The 25,092-nt window shown below is 51.4% G+C and overlaps 1 protein-coding gene across 1 annotated transcript in view; it reads right to left on the bottom strand.

Annotated features, from left to right (window-relative positions):
• LOC121461338 (TRIO and F-actin binding protein) overlaps window positions 1–21,761 on the bottom strand; it is a 58,950-nt gene extending 37,189 nt beyond the window's left edge. Inside the window, exons 1-7 of the mRNA XM_041672361.1 lie at window positions 21,745–21,761; window positions 13,968–14,067; window positions 12,772–12,911; window positions 11,073–11,268; window positions 10,026–10,182; window positions 3,414–4,334; window positions 1,745–3,125 (exon numbers count right to left, since the gene is read on the bottom strand). Of these exons, the coding sequence (XP_041528295.1) occupies window positions 1,745–3,125; window positions 3,414–4,334; window positions 10,026–10,182; window positions 11,073–11,268; window positions 12,772–12,911; window positions 13,968–14,067; window positions 21,745–21,761 (2,912 nt within the window). The remainder of the gene's footprint in view (window positions 1–1,744; window positions 3,126–3,413; window positions 4,335–10,025; window positions 10,183–11,072; window positions 11,269–12,771; window positions 12,912–13,967; window positions 14,068–21,744) is intronic.
• Window positions 21,762–25,092: the final 3,331 nt, after the last annotated feature.

The following is a 25,092-nucleotide window of genomic DNA, read 5'->3' as shown; positions in this document are numbered from 1 at the left end:
ATGCACCACTACTGCTATTTTTAGTAGGCTCCATTTTTAGTCAAATTTGAGACCTTTGAACAAGTTTCCCCAGCATTGAGGTCTAGGAACTTCAATGAAAGTACCAAAATCCAAAGTCCCAAACATGATGGGGACCCAGTAGGGAAGTGCAAAATTTTTGGTCTCTTTCGAACGCCCATTTTCCAGCTTGTTCAGTGGTCATTCCTTCCAATAAGTCTTCCCTCACCCCTCATAAGCTTTGAAAGATAGGGCTAAAGAACCCTAGAAGATTCGGAGCCGCCCTCATGGGAACCCAGCTCTTTGGCAATAGGACCCACGCAGAGCCACCTGTTCCCAGAGGTTGATGTGACTGTATCGTGGATGACAAGGAAATGAATTTCCTCTGGATACTCAGATGGGTATATGGGCCTCCAAACAGTGTCAAAGAAGCAACAGGACAGATGGTGCACACTTTTAATCCCAGCACTGGGAAACAGAGGCAAGTGGATCTCTATGAGTTCCAGGCCAACCAGGGCTACATAGTGTGAGACCCTGCTTAAAAACAAAACAAAGACACTGTGTTCAGCAGATCCAAGGAAGACTCTTTCAAAATTCAGACATTTAAGGGAGTTGGGTGGGAGGAAGGGCTTAAACACCAGTCAAATGCCTAAGTCTTTGACATGATCCTTCTAGAAAAATGTTCCAGGCTTGGGCAAAGTAGATGCTCAATAAATGTACACATCAGAGGAGTAACTAGGAGATAATGAAAATACAGCCCTGCACAGCCCCATCCCCCAGTCTCATAAATTCTGCCTCTTATGCAAATGCACGCTGTCCTCAGAGGGCAAATGGAATTCCACCTGGGAAAGTACTAGATAGAGAAAATACCCTAACTGAGGTGGGAAGACAATGTACTAGGATGGGGAATGAAGTGGACAGAGGTAACTGTGTGAGCCCAGTGTGGTGCTGTATGCTCGTAATCCCAGCACTCAGGAACCTGGAGCAGAAGGACCTAGAGTCCAAGGCTAGTCTGGGCTACACTGCAAAATCCTATTTCAGTCGGGTGGTGGTGGCACACGCCTTTAATCTCAGCCCTCAGGAGGCAGAGGCAGGAGGGTATCTATGAGTTCAAGGCCAGCCTGGTCTACAAGAGCTAGTGTCAGGACAGGCTCCAAAGCAACACAGAGAAACCCTGTCTCGAAAAAAAAACAAAAACAAAACAAACAAACAAACAAACAAACAAAAAAGCCGGGCAATGGTGGCGTGCGCCTTTAATCCCAGCACTAGGGAGGCAGAGGCAGGCAGATCTCTGTGAGTTCGAGACCAGTCTGGTCTACAGAGCTAGTTCCAGGACAGGCTCCAAAGCCACAAGAAACCCTTTCTCGAAAAAAACAAAAAAAGAAAAAAGAAAAAAAAACAAAAACAAAGAAAAGAAAAAGAAAGAAACCAATGTGCTTTTAGTCTTCCCCATTTGACAGATGAAGAAACCAAGGCCCAAGTAGATTGAATTGCTTTAAGCAGATATCACAGGATACAGGGTAGCTTTGAACCCAGGTTTAAACCCAGTTTTGCTTGTTTGCTTGCTCGTTTGGTTTTGATTACATGGTTACACATAGTGTTACTTCAACCTCAGAAAAAATACCCTAATATACAGAAAGATACAGTGGCTTGCCCAAGACCACACAGCAGGGCTTGAACTCTTGCTTTGGAAACTTTCCAACTGTTCTCCTCCCCAGCCCACCTGACTGCCCCTGCCCTGGCTCACCTGCGCTCTTGCCCGAAGAGGCGCTCCACCTCTGCCCGGCCAGGGCTGCGGGTACGGCCCTCGTTGCTGCCCTGTGTCTGGGGCTCTGGCCCCCTCTGGGCCAGCCTCCTAGGTGGGGGCAGGTCAGCCAGCTTGGTGTACTCCTCCCTTTCCAGGTTGTGTCTGGTTTCCCCCGGAGGTGCTGAGCCCCGAGAACCTGAGCTACCTGGGGGAGGTGAGGGGGCCAGGAGACCTAAATCACTGGGCGGGTGACGGGGAGGAGAGGAAGCTCTGGGTGCATCCCGATAACCGATGCATACTTGGGGGGGCAGCAGCGGGGAACCATGCAGAGAGTCAATAGAAGGGGCAAGGCTCTCCATACTGGTCCCAGGAGGATCCTGGAAAAAGAGGGAAGGCTCAGGGGCCTGGCGTGGTGGGGAGGAAAAGGAGGGGGCATCTCTGTGTCCAATACATACAGGAGTGGGGATGTGGGGAGGCTCATGCAGAGAGTCTGTGGAAGGGACTAGGCTCTCTGTGCTGGCCCTGGGGAGATCCTGGAAGAAGGAGGGCTCTGGGAACTGGCGTGGTGGGGAAGAGGCCCGGGGGGCATCACGGTACCCAATACACACTGGTGGGGGAAATTGTGGGGGATCATGCTGAGGGGACTCGTTCTCAGCATCTGACGTGTCTGGGAGGAAGGGGAAGGGATCGAACTGGGCATGACGAGGTGGTGAAGTGGCCCAGGGGGCATCACGGTGCCCAATACACACTGCAGGTGGCATGTAGGGGGGTTCGTGGTGGGGCAATTCGCTCTCAGAGGAGCGGGGATCTGGAAAAAAGGGGAAAGGGTCATACTGAAAATAGCGAGGGGGCGAAGAGGCGCGAGGTGCATCCCTGTGCCCAATGCACACAGCACACGACGGCTGGAAGGGCTCTGAAGCGGTTTGGGGAGCCCCTCGTGCTGGGTGCAGAGGTGATGAAGTCCGAGAGGCACTGGGATGGCCTGGGTTATGAGAGGAGGAGGCTAAGGATGGGGAATAGTGTTGGGGAGGGTTGTGGTCGGCTAGTTTGGTAGGAGCTGAAGTCTGAGACCTGTCCACTTGGGTTGGTCGGAGAGAAATGGATGCCCAAGGCACCTGATTTTGTTTGGTGCGAGGTGGAGATGAGGTTCGAGGACCACCACTCTGGGTCGGCCGAAGGGGAAAGGAGGCCCAAGGGATATCTTTGTTGGTACGGTGGGGAGAAGGGTTCCTGGAGCTATTGCCCTGAGTGGCACGGCGGGGAGATGATGGTCCTGGGTTGTCCTTTTGGGTACAGGCACTTCGGAGATGTTCCCATCTACTGCAGGAGGCTGTAGTCTTGTCTCCTTGGGTAGAAGGGGTCCTGGGGGTGTTCTGTGGTATGTAGGAAGTCCTGGGGTTGTCCCACTGGGTAGTTCTGTTGGGAGAAGAGCTTCTGGGGTTGTCCCTCTGGGCACAGGGAGTCCTGGGGTTGTCCCGCTGGGTGATTCTGTTGGGAGAAGAGCTTCTGAGATTGTCCCTCTGGGCACAGGGAGTCCTGGGGTTGTCCCGCTGGGTGATTCTGTTGGGAGAAGAGGTTCTGGGTTTGTCCCTCTGGGCACAGGGAGTCCTGGGGTTGTCCCGCTGGGTGGTTCTGTTGGGAGAAGAGCTTCTGGGATTGTCCCTCTGTGCACAGGTAGTCCTGGGGTTGTCCCGCTGGGTGATTCTGTTGGGAGAAGAGCTTCTGGGGTTGTCCCTCTGGGCACAGGGAGTCCTGGGGTTGTCCCGCTGGGTGGTTCTGTTGGGAGAAGAGCTTCTGGGGTTGTCCCTCTGGGCACAGGGAGTCCTGGGGTTGTCCCGCTGGGTGGTTCTATTGGGAGAGGAGGTTCTGGAGTTGTCCCTCTGGGCACAGGTAGTCCTGGGGTTGTCCCACTGGGTGGTTCTGTTGGGAGAGGAGGTTCTGGGGTTGTCCCTCTGGACACAGGGAGTCCTGGGGTTGTCCCACTGGGTGGTTCTGTTGGGAGAAGAGCTTCTGGGGTTGTCCCTCTGGGCACAGGGAGTCCTGAGGTTGTCTCGTTGGGTGGTTCTGTTGGGAGAGGAGGTTCTGGGGTTGTCCCGCTGGGCACAGGGAGTCCTGGGGTTGTCCCGTTGGGTGGTTCTGTTAACAGAGGAGGCTTGGGCACAAGGAGATGATGCGATGTGGGGGCCATCTTTGGGTGTAGAGGTCTTGAGGCTCTCTGAAGTGGCTCTGAGAGCAGAGGAAAGTGGAGTGCTGCTTTGCTGGGTGGACATGGTTCTATGAATGTCCCTTTGGGAAACTCTTGAAGGAGAGGATGTTCCGGGGCTATTCCGCTGTGTGACTAAGCTCCTAGGGGTGTCTCTTTGGGTGTTACGGGATAGAGAGGGAACTTGGGAGGTTTCTGGTGCAGAAACATCCTGGAAGACATCCCTTTGAGCAGAAGCAGCCTGGGTGGTGGTCCGAGGCCCACTCAGTGGTGTCCCAGAAGAGGCCTGGGTTTGCCCTGCACGACGTCGCTCCAAGGAGAAGTAGCCGCTTTCTGCCCGCAGCTTTGCCCAGTGCTGGCCAGCACCCTGTCCCCCACTGCCGGAATCTGGAGAGAAATTAGGAAGTTTAAGGTGAGGAGAGGGATCCAGGAAGGAAAGAAAAATCAAGGCAGCCCCCAATCTGATTCTAATAGGTATCAGTGTCTGGTCTAAGAGACACACCCTTGCCATTCAGGCTGAGACCGACCAAGCTTAGACACCAGTCTGCTGCCAGGCCAGGAATTCACAATCACTCATGGAAAGGTACCAGGGCAAGAAGGTCATGGATATGTCAAAGGAGACCAAAACTATGGAGAGCAACAACCCCAGAGAGGGAGAGGTAGACCAGGAGCACTTGTCTGATGACCTTGACTCCTGGCTTCTACTTCCCAGATGGGATGCCCACAAATCACCCCAACTTCTTATTTTTTTTTTTTTTTGGTTTTTCGAGACAGGGTTTCTCTGTGGTTTTGGAGCCTGTCCTGGAACTAGCTCTTGTAGACCAGGCTGGTCTCGAACTCACAGAGATCCGCCTGCCTCTGCCTCCCGAGTGCTGGGATTAAAGGTGTGCGCCACCACGGCCCGGCCTCACCCCAACTTCTAAGGAACCCCTTTTTTGGGTACCAGAGCATAGGGCCCATGCCTATACCTACACCTGAGGACTCTTGCTACCCCTCCTGCCCCAGAGGCTCATCCCAGACACTGGAAGTGTGCACAGCTAAGGCCGCCCTTGATGAATGGGCACCTGTGTGTCTGCAAAGAGCAGAATCGGTACCTGACAGAGCTATCACATGTGACAGTTAATATTGTCAGCAGGATGTACTCGCCCAGGAGACAAACCCCTGGGCATGTCCTTGAGAGAGTTTCTAGACTGGGTTAATTAAAGAAGGCCTGGCCGAAATATGGGGAGCATCCTCCCATGTGCTTGGGTCCCAGAGTGGATAAGAGGGAGAAAACCAGCGAGGGTCAGTGAGAGGGCTCAGCGGGTGAATGTGCTGTGTCTAAGCCTGATACTGTGAGTCCGACCCCAAGACCCACGTGGTGGGGAGAACTGACTCCAGGAGGCTCTCTCCTGATCCTCACGCAAGCTCCTCGGCACATGTGCACACGCATGTGTGTAAACTCACACCCACGCACGAATAAATGAATGAATCTTTGTTTGTTTTTGTTTTGTTTTTCGAGACAGGGTTTCTCTGTAGCTTTGGAGCCTGTCCTAGAGTTCACTCTGTAGACCAGGCTGGCCTCTAACTCACAGAGATCCACCTGCCTCTGCCTCCCGAGTGCTGGGGTTAAAGGCATGCGCCACCACTGTCCAGCAATACATTTTTAAAAAGAGAGGACACACAGGGGCAGGAGAGCCTGCACTGGGTGCCAGCATTCAGCTAGGCCAGTGGTTCTCAACCTATGGATCGTGACCCCTGGAAAGTTGAATGACCCTTTCACAGGGGTCACCTAAGGTTATAGGAAAACACAGATATTTACACTATGATTCATAACAGTAGCAGAATTACAGTTATGAAGTAGCAACAAAAATAATGTCATGGTTGGGGGTCACTGCATGAGGAAAGTTGAGAACCAATGCTCTAGAGGCCTCCTGACTGCAGATCCATGGTGACCAGCCGCCATGCCTCCCCTGCCATGCTGGACTGTAGCCTTGTCTTTATGTCTTTAAATTTCTTTTGCCAGGTATAAAGTAACTAACACTTTAGGCACCTCAAGGGCTTCACAGGGGTGCTGGCCTCAGGGGTGAATGTGCTGCCCTCAACAGTGACCATGTCACGGCTCCTGGCTGCCATAAACTGGGGGTCAACCACCACCCTTTCAATCCCTGAACCACCAGCTGTGCGTGCTCCTGTCCCTCTTCTTGAAGTAGCAAGCCATGAGTGCCTTCACCAGGACACACCTCCTTTTACATACCTCCCCTTCCTTTCAATCTTGCTACACTGGTAGCTGGTGTCCCTGAAGTCTGAACTCTCAACACTGGAGTGTCCCTGAGGCCCCCTAAGATGTCCCCTAAATCCACTTGCTTCTGTCATCTCCAGTCCACAGCCCCACACCCAAGGTCACTGTCATTTTTGCTCAGATAATCCCAGTAGCTCCCCCAAAGCATGAATGCCCTTTTCCCACAGTCATCGTCCCCCCAACAAAGCACGGTGAGTAAGTATGCCCTGCTCACAACCCTTGAGGGGCAGGCAGGTAAGGAACAGCCAGGAACCTCTCACAGGAGGAAGGACCAGAGGAGACCAGGTGACTAAATGCCGTGAGAGATCCAGCATGAAGTCCCAGGACAGAAGAGGATTTGGGACTGGTGGTGACCATAATCTTAGCACTAGCCTTGAGAGATGGAGAGTGCAGGAGGATTGATTGCTGCAAGGTTGAGGCTGCCTAGGGCTCCAGAGTTTGAAGCCAGCTAGGGCTGCATAACAAGATCTTGTAACAAAGAAACCCAAAGGGACCATAGAAGGAAAAGCGGTGGATCTGATTAGCCTGCAGTTTACAGTTGTCTTAATGTTCTTTATGAGTATGGGCCTAGGGTTTCACTGCTAGGCAAGTGCTGAGACACATCCCATGCTATGTATGTATGTATGCATGCATGCATGTATGTATGTATGTATGTATGTATGTATTTTTGAGACAGGGTTTCTCTGCATAATAGCCCTGGCTGTCTTAGAACTCACTCTGTAGACCAGGCTGGCCTCGAACTCACAGAGTGCTAGGATAATGTTTCTTATCTCCAGCCTCTGCATGCAATTGTTCATGAAGCTAACATCCAGGGACCTGGAAAAAGAGTCCAATAGTCACTATAGCTACCATCTTGGCAAATCTAAGATTATTTCAAAACGAAAAATAAGAAAATGCCCTCTAGGGGCTTCCTGCCGGATTTGGAATGAGACCCAGGCTGTGCAGGGGTTGCCTTCTTTCTCCATCCCATCCTCGCCCACCTGCCAGGGTCCAGCACTCACTCTTTGAGGTCCTCCAACACAACACAGGATCCTCACCATCAAGGGCCATTGCTCTTGCTGCTCCCTCTGTCTGGAGTGGACAGGGTTCCTCTAGTGCATCTGTTTCCTGGCCAAGGGCTGCCATCCATGGACCTTCCTTGTGCCTATCTCCTTGATAACCTGCGCTTCCCCTAGCAGTGCTGTGCGACAGGGCCTGGCGATCCCATAGTGCCTCTGGAACTTGCAGAGGTGAGCAGCACACAGTAGGTTTGCAGTTCACACGCACAGTATGTTTGCGGCACACAGTAGGTTTGCAGTTCACACAATCCCCCCCACCCCCCGTTTTGTTTCTCCCTCGCCTAAAGTGGGCCTAGTCTTTGTGCCATTTACTGGCTTAGCTGTCTCCTGCCACCCCACCCATCAGATGCCCCAGGAGCCTGTCTCACAGGATGAGGCCTTCATGCAAGACAGGTACACAGCTATGCTTGGGTAACCTGTGTCCTATGTCCCCCTCTTCCCCAGTGAGCAGTGCCAACCAGGATGTGCCTAGCAGAGGCTCAGTCCCTGACTGCAATGCTGCAAGTGGCCACCAGGTGGACAGTGGCCACCGAGTCTGGCTAAGTAGGTCACAGGGAGGACACCACCCACTGCCTAGGGACTTTCAAGAGCCAGGAAGCAAAACCTGGCTGTGTGGGGCCTGTCTGTAATCCCAGCACGGAGGAGGCAGACACAAGAGGGTCAGGAATTCCAGAGCAGCGGCAGCTACAGAAAAAAAGCTCATTTTTACCAGGATCACAGGCATGTACCCCCCACACCCAATCGGAGCATTTTAGCGTCAGGATTTGAAAGGGAAGGGATGAGGTGCTGTGTGCTATCCTGTCCCCTATCATCCAATGGGGACACTGAGTGGCCTCTTGGCTGCTGCAGCATCTGCAAAGCTCCCCAGCCTCAGAGAGCCTTTTCCCTGCAGGTCGAGTGTGGTCTGAGGGACACTGTGAGCATCCTCGATCATCCTGTTGGCATGGAACCTCTTGCCCTGGCATTCAGCATTGGCATTAGCCAGTGACAACTCCGGGCTGAACTGGGAATTACTAGGAGGCTCACCTGACTTCTCATCCTGCTCCAATGCATTCTGATTTTGCACTCAGAACCATCCCAAGCCATAGGTTTGATAACGTCACTCCTCACCCCCTGCCCTAACTGTGCTTAGAGAAAAGAACTCCAACTTCTTGGCAAGGCTGAGGAGGCCCAGCACAGCCTACTCCGGTGTGCACCCCATCCACATTTAAACTGCAGCTGCTGATGGGCCACATAGCCCTGCCTTCTTGCCCTGCTTTCCTGTGCCAACCCTGTACCCATCTGTGGTGGCACACATCTTTAATCCTAGCACTCAGGAGGCAGAGGCAGGTGGATCTCTGTGAGTTCAAGGCCAGCCTGCTCTACAGAGTAAGTTCCAGGACAGTCTGGGCTACACAGAGAAACCCTGACTCAAAAAGCAAAAACAAACCAAAACAAAAGATCTCTTTTTTCTTCCCCCATGCCTGTGTCTGTTCCTCCTCTGTTCTGGACCACTAGAGCTGGTCCCTGTCTGCCTGCTTTGCCAGATGCTGAGCTTTCTAGGGCAAGGGTCCATGCTAACTCAACCTGAGACCCCTAGCATCTTCACCCAAACATCACATGTATTGATAAGACTCCTGCGAGGACCATGGAAAGCCAGGACTGCCATCAGGGAAGGAGGTGGGGCTTCTGGCATTCTAGCTCCAACTCCTGGCCACACTGAAGTGAGATACCTGATCAGAATTAGGTGCCCACCATACTGAACTCACATCCCAGCAAGATGCTGGCCAAACTCTCCAACCTCCATGGACTTGGCATAACAGTAGTCCCCTCCCCCATCTCTCTCTGTCTCTCTCTTTCTCTTTCTCAGTACAGCACTCTGACTACCTCTGGGGACCCTCCCCTCCTCCTAGCTCAGACTATGGGGTTTGCATAGGAGGCCAAACTGGGTGATGAAGATGACCCCCAGTGGTCCCCATGAGAACCTTCCTGAGGCTGTAGTCACAGGAAAGATGTGCCCTTCTTCTGTGGGACACAGGAGGGCCCCTCTGGTGGTCAGCATGCTATTTCTAGAGAAGTGTCTGACTAAGAATGGGGCCACGCCGGGCAGTGGTGGCGAACGCCTTTAATCCCAGCACTGGAGAGGCAGAGGCAGGTGAAGCTCTGGGAGTTCCAGGACAGCCAGGGCTACACAGTGAAACACTGACTCAAAACACAACAAACAAACAAACAAGAATGGAGCCACTTCAGCAGAAGTTCAGAATGGAGAGGAGATTTGGGCACTGTCTGAACACCTGGCCCAGCCACACCTGAAGTCCCTTTCCATTCTATTAATGCGGGCACCCCACTTGTGGTCAGCCAGCTTCAGTCTCTTAGAATTTAGAGGCCCTAATCTTTCAACTGAGGGAAATCATCCTTAAGCTAGGCAGCATGGCACATGAAATAAGAACTTCTATTATTAAGATTTGGACCCTCAGGGCTAAAAAGACGACTCAGTGATTTGAGCACTGGCTGCTCTTCCAGAGGACATGGGTTCAATTCCCATCACCTCCACGGCAGCTCACAACTGTCTGTAGCTCCGTTTCCAGGGGATCTGACACTCTCACATAGACATACATGCAGCTAAAACACCAATGAACATAAAATACAAATAAATAAATTCAAAAAGAGAGAGATCCTGCCCCTTGAAGGAAGCCGAGCCAGTGAGATGGCTGTGTAGGGGCCCCAGGCCATCACCACGTTGTGGTCGTTGAGACTCACCTTCCTTTCTCTGGCCCACTGTGTCCCCTCTGGCAGGGGACTTGGTGACCCTCCGAGCACTGTCAGCTCTCAACCCCTCCTGAGGCCTCCTCGGAATCATCACGTTGAGTCTGTACGCGTTGGAGACCACCCCTGGCCTCTCAACAGTATCCCAATCCTGCTGGGGGAGGAAAGAGCTTGCTGGGGAGGAGAAGAGGGCCCTAGGCCTGCATCCCAGCACGAAGGGTAGAAAAACGGGTTCTTAAGGACACCTGCCACCTAAGTGGGGCTCTCAGTGGACCCTCTGTCAGCTTTGAGAAAGAGGTACGGCCATTGAAACCAAAATCTGGGCCAAAGTCACAAAAATGGAAGAAATGGGTTCAAATCCTAGGTCCACGGCTTCCTGGCTGTGTGGTCTCAAGTGAGTGACTTCCCTGCTCTTGGCCTCAGCCCCTAGCAGGGGCACAGTGGTCTGTAGCATAGAGGGTGCTGGAGAGCCTTGCTTGAGCTCAGACCCATTGAGACCTTTGCACGGCCCTCACACATGCGTGAACAGGCAAGGCTGTTTATGCGGAGCCCATTCTTGTCGTTTCCTTTTGTGGGGTGGGGGTATGATCTAATGGGACAGGTCTGAAAGCATGAAGGCGAAGGGGCAGCCTCTTGGCTTCTCTCTCCTGCCAGCTCCCAAGCCTGTTCCCTTCCCTCTGCCTTTGGACCTTAACATCAGGACCAGCTATGGGCTCATTCTCAGCAGCATGTGGCCAGGGCAGAGCTGGGTCAGCCTCACGCTTGCTCTGGACACCATGCCTAATTCCCAGTCCTGAGACCTGAGCCAGCTGGTGAGTCATCCCAAGTCCCCATTGAACTGGAAAGCCTCCCTCCACCTGCCCACACTGCCACTGCCCAGCAGGAGCCCCACCCTCCCATCAGGGAAGGCAATGGCCAAGCCTGGCCCAGAGTTCTCTGTAAGAAGGAAGCTCAGCCCTCTGGAGTTTAGAGCTCTTATCTCCAGGACTGAGGACACTGGCTGATCCTGTTCTTGCTCCCAGATCCTGGCCCTCAGCTCACCACAGAGGAAGAATTACTGGTCTCATGAGGGGTACTGCTGTACTGGCTGGAGCTGGTGTCAGAGTTGGCACCCTCGTTGTCACAGCTACTATAGGCCAGGCCCTCCAGATAGGGTAATGCCTCAGGGTCCTGGTGCCTGTTCCTTGGGGCCGTTGCAGGGCCCTCCGCAGGGAGAGTTTCTGTTGGGGACCAGCCCCTGGGAGAAGAGAGAAACCAGTTATTTTCCCCTAAGGGGTAACAGAGTCAGGGACTGAGTCCCACCTGCCCGCTGCCCTCCCCTGTACATGTGGGCCTACTCACATGGTGCAGGGGTCTGCAGCTACGGATCAAGAAGCCAGTGCCAAGGGCATTTGGTCTGGGCACTCTGTGGGTCACCAAGAGCTCTAGCTGCCTCCCAAGGGAGAGGGTTCCACCACATAGATGAAGAAACCCAGGATCTGAGGGGTCAAGAGCCTGGCCAAGGCCGCAGCCCTGGGAAACGGCTTGAGTGAGGAGGTGTGGGTTCACTGAGCCTGGCTGGCAGATGAGGGCTGTTTAGCGGTGTGAGGGGAAGTGAATTCCAAGGGCAGGAGCTACAGAAATAGGGTACTTTACAGATGCAATCCCTGCGGCCCCCGCTCCAGAGGCTTACAGCTCACGGCATTCTCAGAGTGGCCCACCACAGGCCTATAAACCAGCAAGACGTGACAACGCTAGAAAAGGGATCTCTAGCTAAGGAACTGCAGAACATCTGCACATGTCCCAACCTTCACGCCTAAAGCCTAAACCCTGCAGTGCAGGTTAGCAAATCAAATGCTCTGTCCAGTTCTGCAGGAAAGAGTCCTCATAATTTTTCCTAGATGTCTGAAACGCATTGGCTGTCAGAGCCCCCTTTTCTTTGTTCTTTTTCGCTTAAACGCGCACCTGATGGGAACACAAGCCCTCAAACAAGGGCTTGGTCCAGCCTCTCTTTTTCAAATGTATTTCTGCAGTATTGGAAGTCAAACCCAGGATCTTAGGCACGCTGCCTGCCACAGAGCTACTCTCTCGGCCCTTGTTCTGCAGACAGGAAAAGTGAGACATAAAAGATGGCCTAGCAGGTCAAAGGCCCCACAGCCCATCACAGCAGATGGGAAACTGGGACCCAGCTCTCTGGACCCTCAAGCCGTGGCCTCCTAAGGTCTCATGACCCAAGCAGGGAACTTTGGGTCTGTTCAGGCCTGGACTGGAGGGAATCTCAAGCAGGGGTAACATCAGGTGCCCTGGCTGAGAGGCCCATTCAATCTTTTGGGGGACTGGAGGACAGAGTCTAGCTATGTAACCCATCGAGTTTTGAGCTCCAAATCCTCTTGTCTCCACTTCCTGGGTGCTGGTATTACATCCATCTGCCACCACACCCAGCTCCTCCAATCCCTTAAAACCGTACACAGGAACCAGAAGTACATAACTGTCCCCTACCCCATGGAATTATGGGATGGTCAGGGCTATCAGGAAAGATACCCAGGGTCAGGATCAGAGACTCAGATAAAACAAGGACAGATCAATGTGAGCTTTTCAGGGTTTCCCTGTCAGAGCCCTCTCTGCCCACTTTGTGCGCTGACCACGTGACCCATGCCAGCTGTTGTAGATGGACACTTCCACCATGAAGAGTTGCATGTAGGGAAGGTATGGGCATTCTTCCCCAAGGGAGCCGGTCCCTGGAGCCTGGGGCTTTACCCACCTCTGAGGGCCCTGCCTGAGGTCAAGGCCTTCCACAGAGTGGCCAGCACAGGTGGTGGTTCCAAGTGGGTCCTGAGGGGCCGGCGGGCAGCAGGGCAGGTCGCAGTAAGGTGCCTCGGCACTGGAAGGACTGTGAAGCTCCTGGGCCCGCATCGGAGAGAGGAGACAGCTCAGGCCCACGTGGGACTCCCCTTCCCCCTCCCCCAGACAGCCCCTCCCAGCTCAGACTGGTGGGTGTCTCCAGAAGTCATCTCCTGGGAATCTCCCTGCTCAAGGAGACCAGCCATTCCATCAGCTGGACTACCCTGGGGACTCTGGTCAGAGGCAGCAGGGTGCCTGGAGGGCATATGCACACGTGTACATGCATGAGTCTGGCGACAGGTACATATGCATGTGTGTGTGTATAAACACCTGTGGTTTGGGGCACCCATGTGTATATTATTGTTGAGGGATATGTGCCCAATTGCATGTGTACAGGCCTGTCAGCTACACCAATGCATATGTGTGTGCAGGATCATGCAAACACAAATGTACGTGTGCACTCCCGAGAATGGGAACTGCACCGAAGGCCCCAGAGCACCCTTGCATCCAGAAAGCAAGAGGGAAGGAGAGGCTTGGCCTGGTCTGGAAGAAGGGGTCTGAAGGTGGAGGGACGAGCATGATCTTCTAGCAAGATCTAGAAGAAACAAAGGGCCCTGTTCCACTACACGAAAGGCCCCCAAGTAGAGGGTCACAGCCCCAAACTAGAGGTGCGCCCTTGGCACTGCCCACAGCAAGGCCACCCCTGGAAAGACTGATATTGGGCTCAGCCAGAAGGAACGGCTGCTCCCCTCAAAGAAGGCTCCCCCCCTATTCCCTCCACCTCCCAGAATGGCAGGGCCCTCCTCTGGTGGTGGGAGACAGGGCCATGGCACCTTGTGCCCCGCCTCCTCTCGGGTTACCTGGGCAGCGGGCTCCGGCAGTGGCAGCTGGCGGCTGTCAGCACCCTCGTTACCGGGGGGCTCCGGCTCAGGCCCCCACACTGCCGCCCTCCCAGGCCCTGACTCTGGGCCGTGGTGGCTGCAGTACTCCAGGCTGCCGAAACCTTAGAGGGGCCAGCCTCGGGAGCAGGGCCCCTCATTACTGTTTCATAAGCCGGGGCCCAGCCAAGAACAATGCAGGACATAAAACCGGAGGAACCCGATCCTGGCGGCTCACCTGAGAGCAGGCCTGGTGGGAGTCTCCCTGGGGACCCTGGAGCCCGGCGCTTGGGACAGTGGCTGTAGCCCCGGCAGCGCCCTGGGTGGGCAGAAGTGCTCTAGAATTCAAGAAAGCCACCATGAGTAAGGCCAGGCTGTGTGAAGGAAGACCTAGGGGTCTGCAGTCACATCCAGGCCAAAAAGGGCGAATTAGGATTCAGTTTCACACCTGCCCCATAGCCAGATTCTGATCAAAGCCAGGCAGCCCGAGGTGTCAGATCCACAGCCGGGCTTGGCGCCGTGGCTACCCAGGGGACAGCATGGCATGAAGGAGGGAGCCGACTCTCAACCCAACCCCGGCACTTCCAAAGGCCCCACCCAGCATGAACCCCAGGCTGACATGGCACCCGATTCTTGCTTTCACCCTTAGCCCCATCCCCTCCCCCTGTTCACATGACCGCGTCCTGTGGTCAGTCTCCGGCTCTGATTTCCTGCCTAGTCAGTGTCGTAGTCTCTGCCTATGACAGACCTGAGTCCCACCCCAGCTGGATGACCTCACTCAGTGGCTTCACCCCGCTCTGGGCCTAACTATCTATGAAAAGGAGGTGTGTGACCAAGACCTTGGCTAGGTGACTTGGCCTCAATTGCCTTACCTATCAAACGGTCATGATAACCACATCCGCCCCCTAGGGGACATGAGGAGAATTACATGACGTGACATAAGGTCAAAAAAAAAAAAAAACCCCCGAGAGAACATTAAGTAGAATCTTATAAATGTTAAATTAGTAGAATAATATTAAATACAATTAAGAATAAATAAATTATCCAGAACTAGTGATGTACACTTGCAATTGGCAGCACGAAGATGGGAGGATTGTGAGTTCAAGGACAGCCTGGGCTATGTAGAGAGACTCTGTCTGAAGAGGGTGGGGGAGTGCTGACGATAGCAAATAAATTATAAAGATCTGTGTGGCCCTCCCACCCAAACTATCCCCCCCTCTCCAAACCTGGCCATAGCCTGCTCAATACCACGTGACTTCAAGGGCTCCACTTCCACCAGCCTCCGAGCCTGTGGACTCAGGTGTGTCTGGAGCCCAGGGGGTTCAGAAGCTGGGGATGCCCAAGAAACTAATCATTTCCACTTTGTGACCAGAGCCATTTTTACATATCCTAGAACAGCTGAAGGCATGAGCCGGGAAGCCTAGGCCATCTCCTGTGGCAGATGTGGCAGGGACCTAGCTAGGGGTGGCACTACCCCACTTCGGCCGGTGAGGCTTTTAAATATAGACCTCTTTGTGCTCCATGTGTCTGGATTGAAAGGTAGAAGCAAATGGGGCCAAGATTTCAGAGTCCTTTGGGGCAAGGTGGCTGCCTCTGGTTCCTTGGAGATGCGCCATAATAACGATCTGGAGAGATAGCAGGCAGTATAGACAGAGCGAGCTGGGGATAGCGGGCACCCCACAGCCGCACTTGGGCAGATGCTGGCTCCCTGGGAAGCAGTAGAGATTCTCCATCCTCAGAGCGTCACGGAATGGAGTTCAGGGAGGCAGTCAGAAAGGTCCAGAAGAGGTGATTGATAAGGGTCAGATAAAAACCTGGCTTGTTAGCAGAGCGGAGTGGCACACGCCTTGAACCCAGCACTCGGGAGGCAGAGGCAGATCTCTGAGTTCGAGGTCAGCCTGGTCTATAGAATGAGTTCCAGAACAGCCTGGGCTCCACAGAGAAACCATGTCTCAAACAAACAAACAAGCAAACAAAACCCAACAACAACAAAATCCCAATAAAAAACAAAACCTTGACTTGCTTTATGTAACATTGGGAACGCAAGTCATGGACTCAATCGTTTATGTTAGGAAAGTATCCTACTTCTGAGTTACACTCCTACACTAAGGTCAGGTGTGCATGCGTGTGTGCGTGCGTGTGCATGTGTTAGGTACACATGAACATATGTGTATATGGAGACTGGGAATTGACACCGCACAGGTGTCCTTCCTCTATCACTTTTCACCTTTTATTTATTTATTGAAGCAAAGTCTCTGTAGCCTTGGCTGGCTTGAAACTCACTCTGTAGCCCAGGCTGGACTTGAAACTTACTCACTCTGTAGCCCAGGCTGGACTTGAATTCTTCAAAAAGATCCACCTGCTTCTGCCTCCCAGGTTCTGAGATTTAAAGGTGTGCACCACCACAGCTTTAAAACTTATTTTATGTCTGTGTGTGTGGTTGCTGTGTACACGTATGTCCGTGCATGTGGTGTGCACAGAGGTCAGAAAAGGTGTTGGATCCTCTGAAACTTGGGTCACAGCTTGTTCTGAGCCTCCATGTGGGTCCTGGGAACTGAGTCCTCTGCAAAGCGCATCAAAACGCTCTTATACATTGAGCCTCAGCTGCAGTTCCCACCTCTCTATTCCTTTTTCAGGGGGCGGGGGATCAAGGGTTTCTCTGAGTAGCCCTGGCTGTTGTGGCACTAGCACTCGCTCTTGTAGACCAGGCTGGTCTCAAACTCACAGAGATCCTCCCGCCTCTGCCTCCCGAGTGCTAGGAATAAAGGTGCCTGACACCACCACCCAGCTACACCCAGCTTTTTTTTTTTTAGATTTATTTATTTATATGCATACATTGTTCCTCCTGCATGTACATCTGCATGCCAGAAGAGGGCAGCAGATCTCATTACAGATGGTTGTGAGCCACCATGTAGTAGTTGCTGGGTATTGAACTCAGGATCTGGGGAAGAGCAGCCACTGCTTTTTTTTTTTTAATATTTATTTATTTATTACATATACAGCATTCCTTCCATGTATGCCTGCAGGCCAGAAGAGGGCACCAGACCCCATTACAAATGGTTGTGAGCCACCATATGGTTGCTAGGAATTGAACTCAGGACCTTTGGAAGAACAGTCAGTGCTCTTAACCTCTGAGCCATCTCTCCAGCCCAGCCACTGCTTTTTATGTAGGTGCTTGGAATAGAACTTAGGTCCTCATGCTTGCTGGTGAAATAGGAGTTGATAAGCCTGGGGATGGAGAGGTGAAGCCTGTGGCTAACTCCTAAGGGATGAGGTTGCTCAGGCACAGTGAGTGTGAGCATCCAGAGGACACAGCGGAGATGATCCAGAGCTGCAGCTCAGTGGCTGGACCACAGCAGGAACAGGGGCTTGGGGCTCTGGCAGCACGAAGTAGCCTGCGTTCACAGAGCACTGCAGAGTGAGAAAAGGCCCTTGATGGAGGCTGGAATCACTGTGCCTTTGGGTGCTGCTGGCAAAGGAGTTTTTGTGTTTTTGTTTTTGTTTTTAATTTTCAAAACAGGATATCTCTGTGCAGCTCTGACTGTACTTGCACTGTAGACCAGGTTAGCCTCAGACTCACAGAGATCCACCTGCCTCTGCTTCCTGAGCGTTGGGATTAAAGGCATGCGCCACCTCTGCCTGGCTTGGGGCTGGATCTCAGAGCATCACGTTCTAGGCCAAGGGATCTTCACTGAGCCAGCTCTTTGACAGCACCGGCAGCTGTCCAACTCTCAGTCAGCCTTTAAAATACTTACAATGTTCTACACATGGGTGTGTGCACCTGAGTGTATATATGTACACTGCCCTACGCAGGTGCCCATGGAGGTCAGAAGAGGGCATTAGATTCCCTGGAATAGAGGTCCAGGTAGTTGTAAGCTGCCTGACCTGTGGCTGGAGAACCAAACCTCAACTGCAAGGGCAGCAAGCGCTCTTAATGGCTGACTCATTTCTCAGCACCTGCTTCTTCTTTGTTTTTGTTTTTGATTTTCAAGACAGGGTTTCTCTGTGTAGTCCTGGCTGTCCTGGAACTTGCTCTGTAGACCAGGTTAGCTTCAAACTCATAGAGATGCATTTGCCTGGCTTTGTCTCCTGAGTGCTGGGGATTAAAGGCTTGTGCCTGCCACCAACACCTGGCTCCCAGCTTCTTTAAATGTGTGTGTGTGTGTGTGTGTGTGTGTGTGCGCGCGCGTGCATGCATGCATACATGCATGTATGTATCTAAGACAGGGTCAGCTCTCACCTCTTACCACGTGGGCCCAGGGACTGAACTCAGACCATCAGAACTGGCAGAACCCCTTACTTATTGAGTTACTTTGCTGGCCACGAGTTTTTAATTTCAAGTAACAGGAGGCAGAGGTGGCCCGGAAGATGGAGGTGAGCAGCCGGAGGGCTGGAGACACGTTCCCCTGTGGCCCTCCTTCCCAGGAGGTTAGGGGGATTCTTCACTGGAGTCAGACCCCATTGGCTTCAGTGGCAACCCAGCTAACCTCAGTGATAACTGCTCAGCTCTGAAGGTACAGGAAGGTCACTGAGGAAGCTCTTGCACCCAACTTCAGGAAGGACACAAGCTTCTGTGCATGGGACATGGTAGTAAAAACTGACTCTGACTCTGGGGGCTGGACAGTCCTTTGTCCTCGTCCCAAGGCTACTATCATCTCTGGAGGAAGCAGTTCCACCCCTGTCCCCGCTCCCTTCTCTCCCGCCACCCCACACTTTGCCAGCATCATAGCAACAGAGAGAATGAAGACTGGATCACCTTAGTCTCTTCTTTAAATCAAAACAACTGAAATGCAATCTAAGTTCCTCAGAGTGTCCACAGAACCAAAGCACACAGGCTGGAGAGACGGCTCAGACATTAAGAGCACTGACTGCTCTTCCTGAGGACCTTAGTTCAATTCCCAGCAACCACATGGTGGCTCACAACCATCTGTAGTGAGATCGGATGCCCTCTTCTGTGTACAGATGCACAAGTAGGTAGCGTACTCGTATACATAAAATAAATAAATCTTAAAAGAAGTAAAACAAACAAACAAAGCCAGAGGAAGCCAGGCCCCAACTGGTTATCCATCCTGTATCTGTGTGACTCTCCCTCTCAATGACCAGTCCTCAGCCCTCTGATGCGCTTCATCCTTTCTGTCTTAAAACCTTTTACATGCCATACCGTTCCTTTCCCTTTCCTTTTCTCCCTAGCGCCAGTGGCAAGCCTTCATCCTTCACCAAGCCGCTGAAAGTCCTCCCCAAGGCCTAACAACCCCTGTTCCTTCAGAGCATGGATCACAGGCATGGTGAAACAGCCATTTCTGTGGTTCCTTTCCTCCTGCCCATGGTTTTGATTAGACCACCAGTCTCCTGGAGCAGGGATGTGACAGCCTTGTTTAACATCACTGCCATAGCAACCAGTGCAACCCTGGCTCAGGTCAAGCAACTGTTCATTCCAAACGACTGCACAAGCTGACCCGAAATCTTGGCTGGCAAATGGTGGGACCGAGTCTGTATGTCAGATCTGACTGAGTCCACCATCCGCTGGTCCATGCTTCCATCTCCCCTTCAGCTGGGAGAAGATCATTTGCATAACGGCCCTGCTCAGGTAGAAAGGACTCAATCATTTGTGTAAGAGTTCAAAGTTACCGAAAGCAGATTCAACACAATGCCCATCAAAATCCCAGCACAATTCTTCAAAGACCTTGAAAGAACGGTACTTAACATCATATGGAAAAGCAAAAAAACAAAAACAAACAAACAAACAAAAACCAGGATAGCCAAAACAATCCTGTGTAATAAAAGAACTTCTGGAGGCATCACAATCCCTGACTTCAAACTCTACTACAGAGCTACAGTACTGAAAACGGCCTGGTATTGGCATAAGAACAGACAGGAGGACCAATGGAACCGAATAGAAGACCCGGATATCGACGGGCGATGGTGGCGCACGCCTTTAATCCCAGCACTTGGGAGGCAGAGGCAGGCGGATCTCTGTGAGTTCGAGACCAGCCTGGCCTACAGAGCTAGTTCCAGGACAGGCTCCAAAGCCACAGAGAAACCCTGTCTCCAAAAAAAAAACAAAAAAAACAAAAAACAAAAAACAAACAAACAAACAAAAACCCAACATTTTTAGGCTGGGCGATGGTGGCGCACGCCTTTAATCCCAGCACTCGGGAGGCAGAGGAAGGCGGATCTCTGTGAGTTCGAGACCAGCCTGGTCTACAGAGCTAGTTCCAGGACAGGCTCCAAAGCCACAGATAAACCCTGTCTCGAAAAACCACACAAAAAAAAAAAATAGACCCGGATATCAATCCACACATCTTCGAACACCTGATTTTTGACAAGGAAGCAAAAAATATCAAATGGAAAAAAATAGAGCATATTTAACAAGTGGTGATGGCATAACTGGATATCAACATGTAGAAGAATGAAAATAGACCCATATCTATCACCATGCACAAAACTCAAGTCCAAATGGATCAAAAACCTCAACATAAAGCCAGCTACACTAAGCCTTATAGAAGAGAAAGTGGGAAGTACACTCGAACGTACTGGCACAGGGAACCACTTCCTAAATATAACCCCAGCAGCACAGACACTGAGAGAAACAATTAATAAATGGGACCTCCTGAAACTGAAAAGCTTCTGTAAAGCAAAGAACACGGTCAACAAGACAAAACAACAGCCTACAGAAGGGGAAAAGATATTCACTAACCCCACATCAGACAGAGGTCTGATCTCCAAAATATACAAAAAAACTCAAGAAATTGGACACCAAAAGATCACATAATCCAATAAAAAAATGGAGTACAGACCTAAACAGAGAACTCTCAACAGAAGAATCTAAAATGGCTGAAAGACACTTATGGAAATGTTCAACATCCTTAGTCATCAAAGAAATGCAAATCAAAACAACTCCGAGATTTCATCTTACACCTGTAAGAATGGCCAAAATCAAAAACACTGATGACAACTTATGCTGGAGAGGTTGTGGGGAAAAGGGAACACTTCTGCATTGCTGGTGGGAATGCAAGCTGGTATAACCCCTTTGAATGTCAGTGTGGCAATTCCTCAGAAAATTAGGAAACAACCTTCCTCAAGACCCAGTAATAACACTTTTGGGTATATATCCAAAGGATGCTCAATCATGCCACAAGGACATGTGCTCAACTATGTTCATAGCAGCTTTGTTTGTCATAGCCAGAACCTGGAAACAACCTAAATGCCCCTCGATCGAAGAATGAATAAGGAAAATATGGTATATTTACACAATGGAAAGATCTCCTGAGTAAATTGGGAGCATGGGGACCTTAGGAGAAGGTTGAAGGGGAGAGGTAGGGAGGGGAACAGAGAAAAAAATGTAGAGCTCAATAAAATTCTTTTAAAAATTGAGACCAGCTTGGTCTACAAAGCAAGTTCCAGGACACCTGGGGCTATACACACACACACACACACACACACACACACACACACACACACAGATACACATACAAAACCAACCAACCAAACAAGCAAAAAAACCCTGTCTTTTTTTTTTTTTTAATAAGTCAGACATGGTGGTGCATGCCTTTAATCCCAGTATTCAGGGGTCTGAGATCTGAGTTAAAGGATACCCTAGTCTCCATGGTGAATTCCAGGGCAGTCAAGGTTACACAGTAAGACCTTGTCTCAAAAAAATAAATAAATAAATAAATAAATAAAATAAAATAAAGGGGACTGAAGAGATGACTCAGAAGTTAAGAGCACTGCCTGCTTTTCCAGGGGTCCTAAGTTCAATTCCCAGCAATTACACGGTGGCTCACAACCATCTGTAATGGGATCTGATGACCTCCTTTGTCTGATGCTCTCTGCTGTCATGCAGGCATACAGGCAAATAGAGCGCTCATATACATAAAAACAAACAAATACATAAATATAAGACCTCTGGAAAGTGGACAAAGTGTAGGCAACATCCTCCTTCAGATGCAAGTTTGTGGTCCAACCCGTCACTGACCCCACATTCCAAACCGCCCTACAACGGAAAGCCCGCCTACCTGCTGTCTTGCTCCATGAACCTTCTCAGGGTGGCAGCAGCTCAGACAGCGGTTCTTAGGAGATATGCTGGCTTCAAAATGTACACTGGGGACATTTATAGCCACTTCCTCCATAGCAGGGGAGTCACACCAGGCAGCTCCTGCGATCCAGTGGCTGGCTCTCTAGGTGGGGCCTGGGAAGGATTTGGGAACAAACACCTAATAACTGGTGGCCACTGTGTAGACCCTATGTCTCATTTGTCCAAGCCAGACAAAGCTGTCGTCCATTTTTCTGTTCGTGTGTTCATTGACAGTCACTAAGTTTCCAAACATACTGTCAAGCACTTACATATGATTTCTAATCCTATATATATATATATATATATATATATATATATATATATATATTGTTGGTCAAGGTTCCAAGGATCCTGAATTGCACTCTACTGTACTGCTCATAAAAATACAAGTTTCAGCCGGGCAATGGTGGTGCACCTCTTTAATCCCAGCACTCGGGAGGCAGAGGCAGGCGGATCTCTGTGAGTTCGAGACCAGCCTGGTCTACACAGCTAGTTCCAGGACAGGCTCCAAAGCCACAGAGAAACCCTGTCTCGAAAAACCAAAAAAAAAAAAAAAAAAAAAAAAAAAAAAAAAAAAAAAAAAAGCAAGTTTCCTCGAGGGGGGAAAAAACAGTTTGACAAAGTCGGGCAGTGGTGGCACACACCCCTCCGATCCCAGCACTCGAGAGGCAGGGGCAGTCGGATATCTGTGAGTTCAAAGCCAGCCTGGTCTACAAATCAAGTTCCAGTACAGCCAAGGCTACACAGAGAAACTCTGTCTGGAAAAACAGACAAACCAAACCAAATCAACAACAAAGGCAAGTTTCCGGCCATATGTGGTGATGTGCACCCCGATCCCAGCTACGCAGAACAGCGAGGCAGGAGGATCCTGGGAGTGCAAGTTTGGGGTCAGTGTAGACAACGTATACAGTCTCCATCTCTTGAAAAAGCAAACCCAAAGAGCTGCAACAAGGTGAGGATCTGCATCTGAACACCCAGAACCCAAGTACGATGTTATTACATTAGGGAGGTGCGGGGGCTGCGGGGGGGGGGGGGAGTTCCTCATGCTCACTGGCAAGCTGGTCTAGCTGAATCATTCAGCTCCAGGCTTGGTAAGACCTCATCTCCAAAAATTAGGAGAGAGTGACTGAAAAAGAAACCTAGCATCACCCACCAGCCAGTGGTGGCATGCGTGTTTAATCCCAGCAAGTGGGTCTCTGAGTTGGAGGCCACCCTCGTCTATAGCACAAGTTCAACAACATCTAGGGCTACACGGAGAAACCCTGTATTGAAAAACAAAAGAAGCTGGAGAGATGGCTCAGAGATTAAGAGCACTGGCTGCTCTTCCAGTGGTCCAGAGGTCTTGAGTTTAAATCCCAGCAACCACATAACCATCTGTGATGAGACCTCATGCCCTCTTCTGGCCTGTGGTCATACAAGCAGGCCAAACACTGTATACATGATAAATAAACAAATCTCAAAAAAAAAAAGGAAAGAAAAGAAAAAAGAAACCCCAGCATTATCCTCTTCCCTCCACATGTCTCACACACATATGCACACGCATATGTACACATACGCAAACATGTAGACACCTGTACACCCACCAAATAAAGAAGCCAACAGCCACAGAACCCCCATAAGTCTGTTTTCTCTGCTGCGCTATCCAGTCAGAATCTCCAGTGCTGAGTCCCGGGGTACACCATAAAAGAGAATCCCTAACTCATCCCAAATCTCTAGCTTTGTAAACTGAGAGTTCCCCTCTTACCCAGCTAAAGTTAACGCCAGTTTCAGAGGTGCAATCAAGGCTCTGAGAGGTTCCCTGACACCCAAGTGGCGCTGGTCCAGCTGGAGGCCCTGGTCTGTCTCCAAAAGCTCAGAGGTGACCGTGAGGGTGCTGAACCACATTGCCAAGTCCCCCAGGTCCCTTGGCAAACAGAGTGATGCAAAGGGCTGGCCAGGTATTTTCAGACTTGAGGACAAATCTTAGACAAAAGTGAACAGCCACCTAAGGTCACAAAGCACATATGTGACTGCACTTAGCCGAAAAGGAACCACTGGTATCTCCCCACACACACCTCCCCCCACCCCAGATCTGAAGATCAAACCCAAGCCCTGGCAGGTGTTAGACAACTGCTCTACCACTGAGCCACACCTCCATCCTAGCTGGTGGTCTTAAACCAAGTCCAGTCCTTTCTGTTCTAGAGGCCACAATGTCCACACCCTGGAAGTGACTCTGGGTCAGGAGACTGATACAGCCTGGAAGGGTATTGGAAGAGAGGGTATCCAGCATCCCCCAAAGCACAAGTACCTCTGGGCACCACAGGGGTCACCTCATACCTGACCTACTTGGTGAAGACAAAGTTCCCAGGAGATCAAACCTTTGTTGCCAATCTCAGCTGAGTTGAGGAATTTTGGGTCCTCCCCTGGGGCTCCAGGTCCTTCCTTTGGAGAGTGGAACTCCCACAGGAAGATCCACAGGGCTTAGTTTCCTCCTTGGGCGACCATCTATCTGCCCTACTTAGTCCCTGTTCTGTATGGTGGATGGATAGATATGCCCCACCAACCTGGGCTGTTCTTTCCTGGTTCAGCCACCAAGTGGAGCATCGTCTTGGAAGGAGAACGAGGCTCCTTTTCCAGGGGTCTAGATAAGGGCTCTTCATGTGCTCTTTGTGACTCCAGTGTCCTCTACGAATCTTCCCTAAAATGCACATTAAATGGTAAGGATGTAACCACAAAAAACTGTCACGCATTCTGCACACATGGCCCGGAGAATGGACCCTTAGTTCCCTCTTCCAGCAGCCGGTCCGGCAGCTCTTCAGGGTCCCTCATCCTCCCTCCCCTGATTTCCCCCTTCGGCTCTGGCCCTCTAGGTTTCGCTAGCGGCGGGTTTCTGACCTGGGCTCGGATTTCCACTTACCGGGCGGTGGAGGTGCTAGTGCCAGGGTCACAGCCTCTATTTTAACAATGAATCAAAACGTTGCCCGGGAGGTGCGCATAAGACCACACCCTTGCCGCGCTCCAATAGGCTCGCCCTCAGAGCCTTATTTGCATGATCAGTGTGGGATTGGACACAGCGAGGACTGGGGGCAGGGCAGAGGAGGGCGGTGCCCAGGCGCCTCGGAGCGCGGGATGCAAGGCACGTTTTGCCTGCGCTACCCAACCTCGTCCAGTCGGGTTCCCCTGGGACCTGAGTGCTGTTGCTGGCCCAGTGGCCTCTTGTCTCTTTCCCATTGGCTCGTTCTGGCTAAGGTCTTCAAAAGGGCACTAATGCATACGTGGAAAGTAGAAAGTGTGGCTAGCTGGGGGTGGT

Source organism: Microtus oregoni, unplaced genomic scaffold (assembly GCF_018167655.1).
Source record: "Microtus oregoni isolate MIOR12 unplaced genomic scaffold, Mior012 000022F_ref0000154, whole genome shotgun sequence".
NCBI lineage: Eukaryota > Metazoa > Chordata > Mammalia > Rodentia > Cricetidae > Microtus > Microtus oregoni.
Note: the sequence above shows the minus strand (reverse complement) of the source record. Positions and strands in the feature narration are given on the sequence as shown.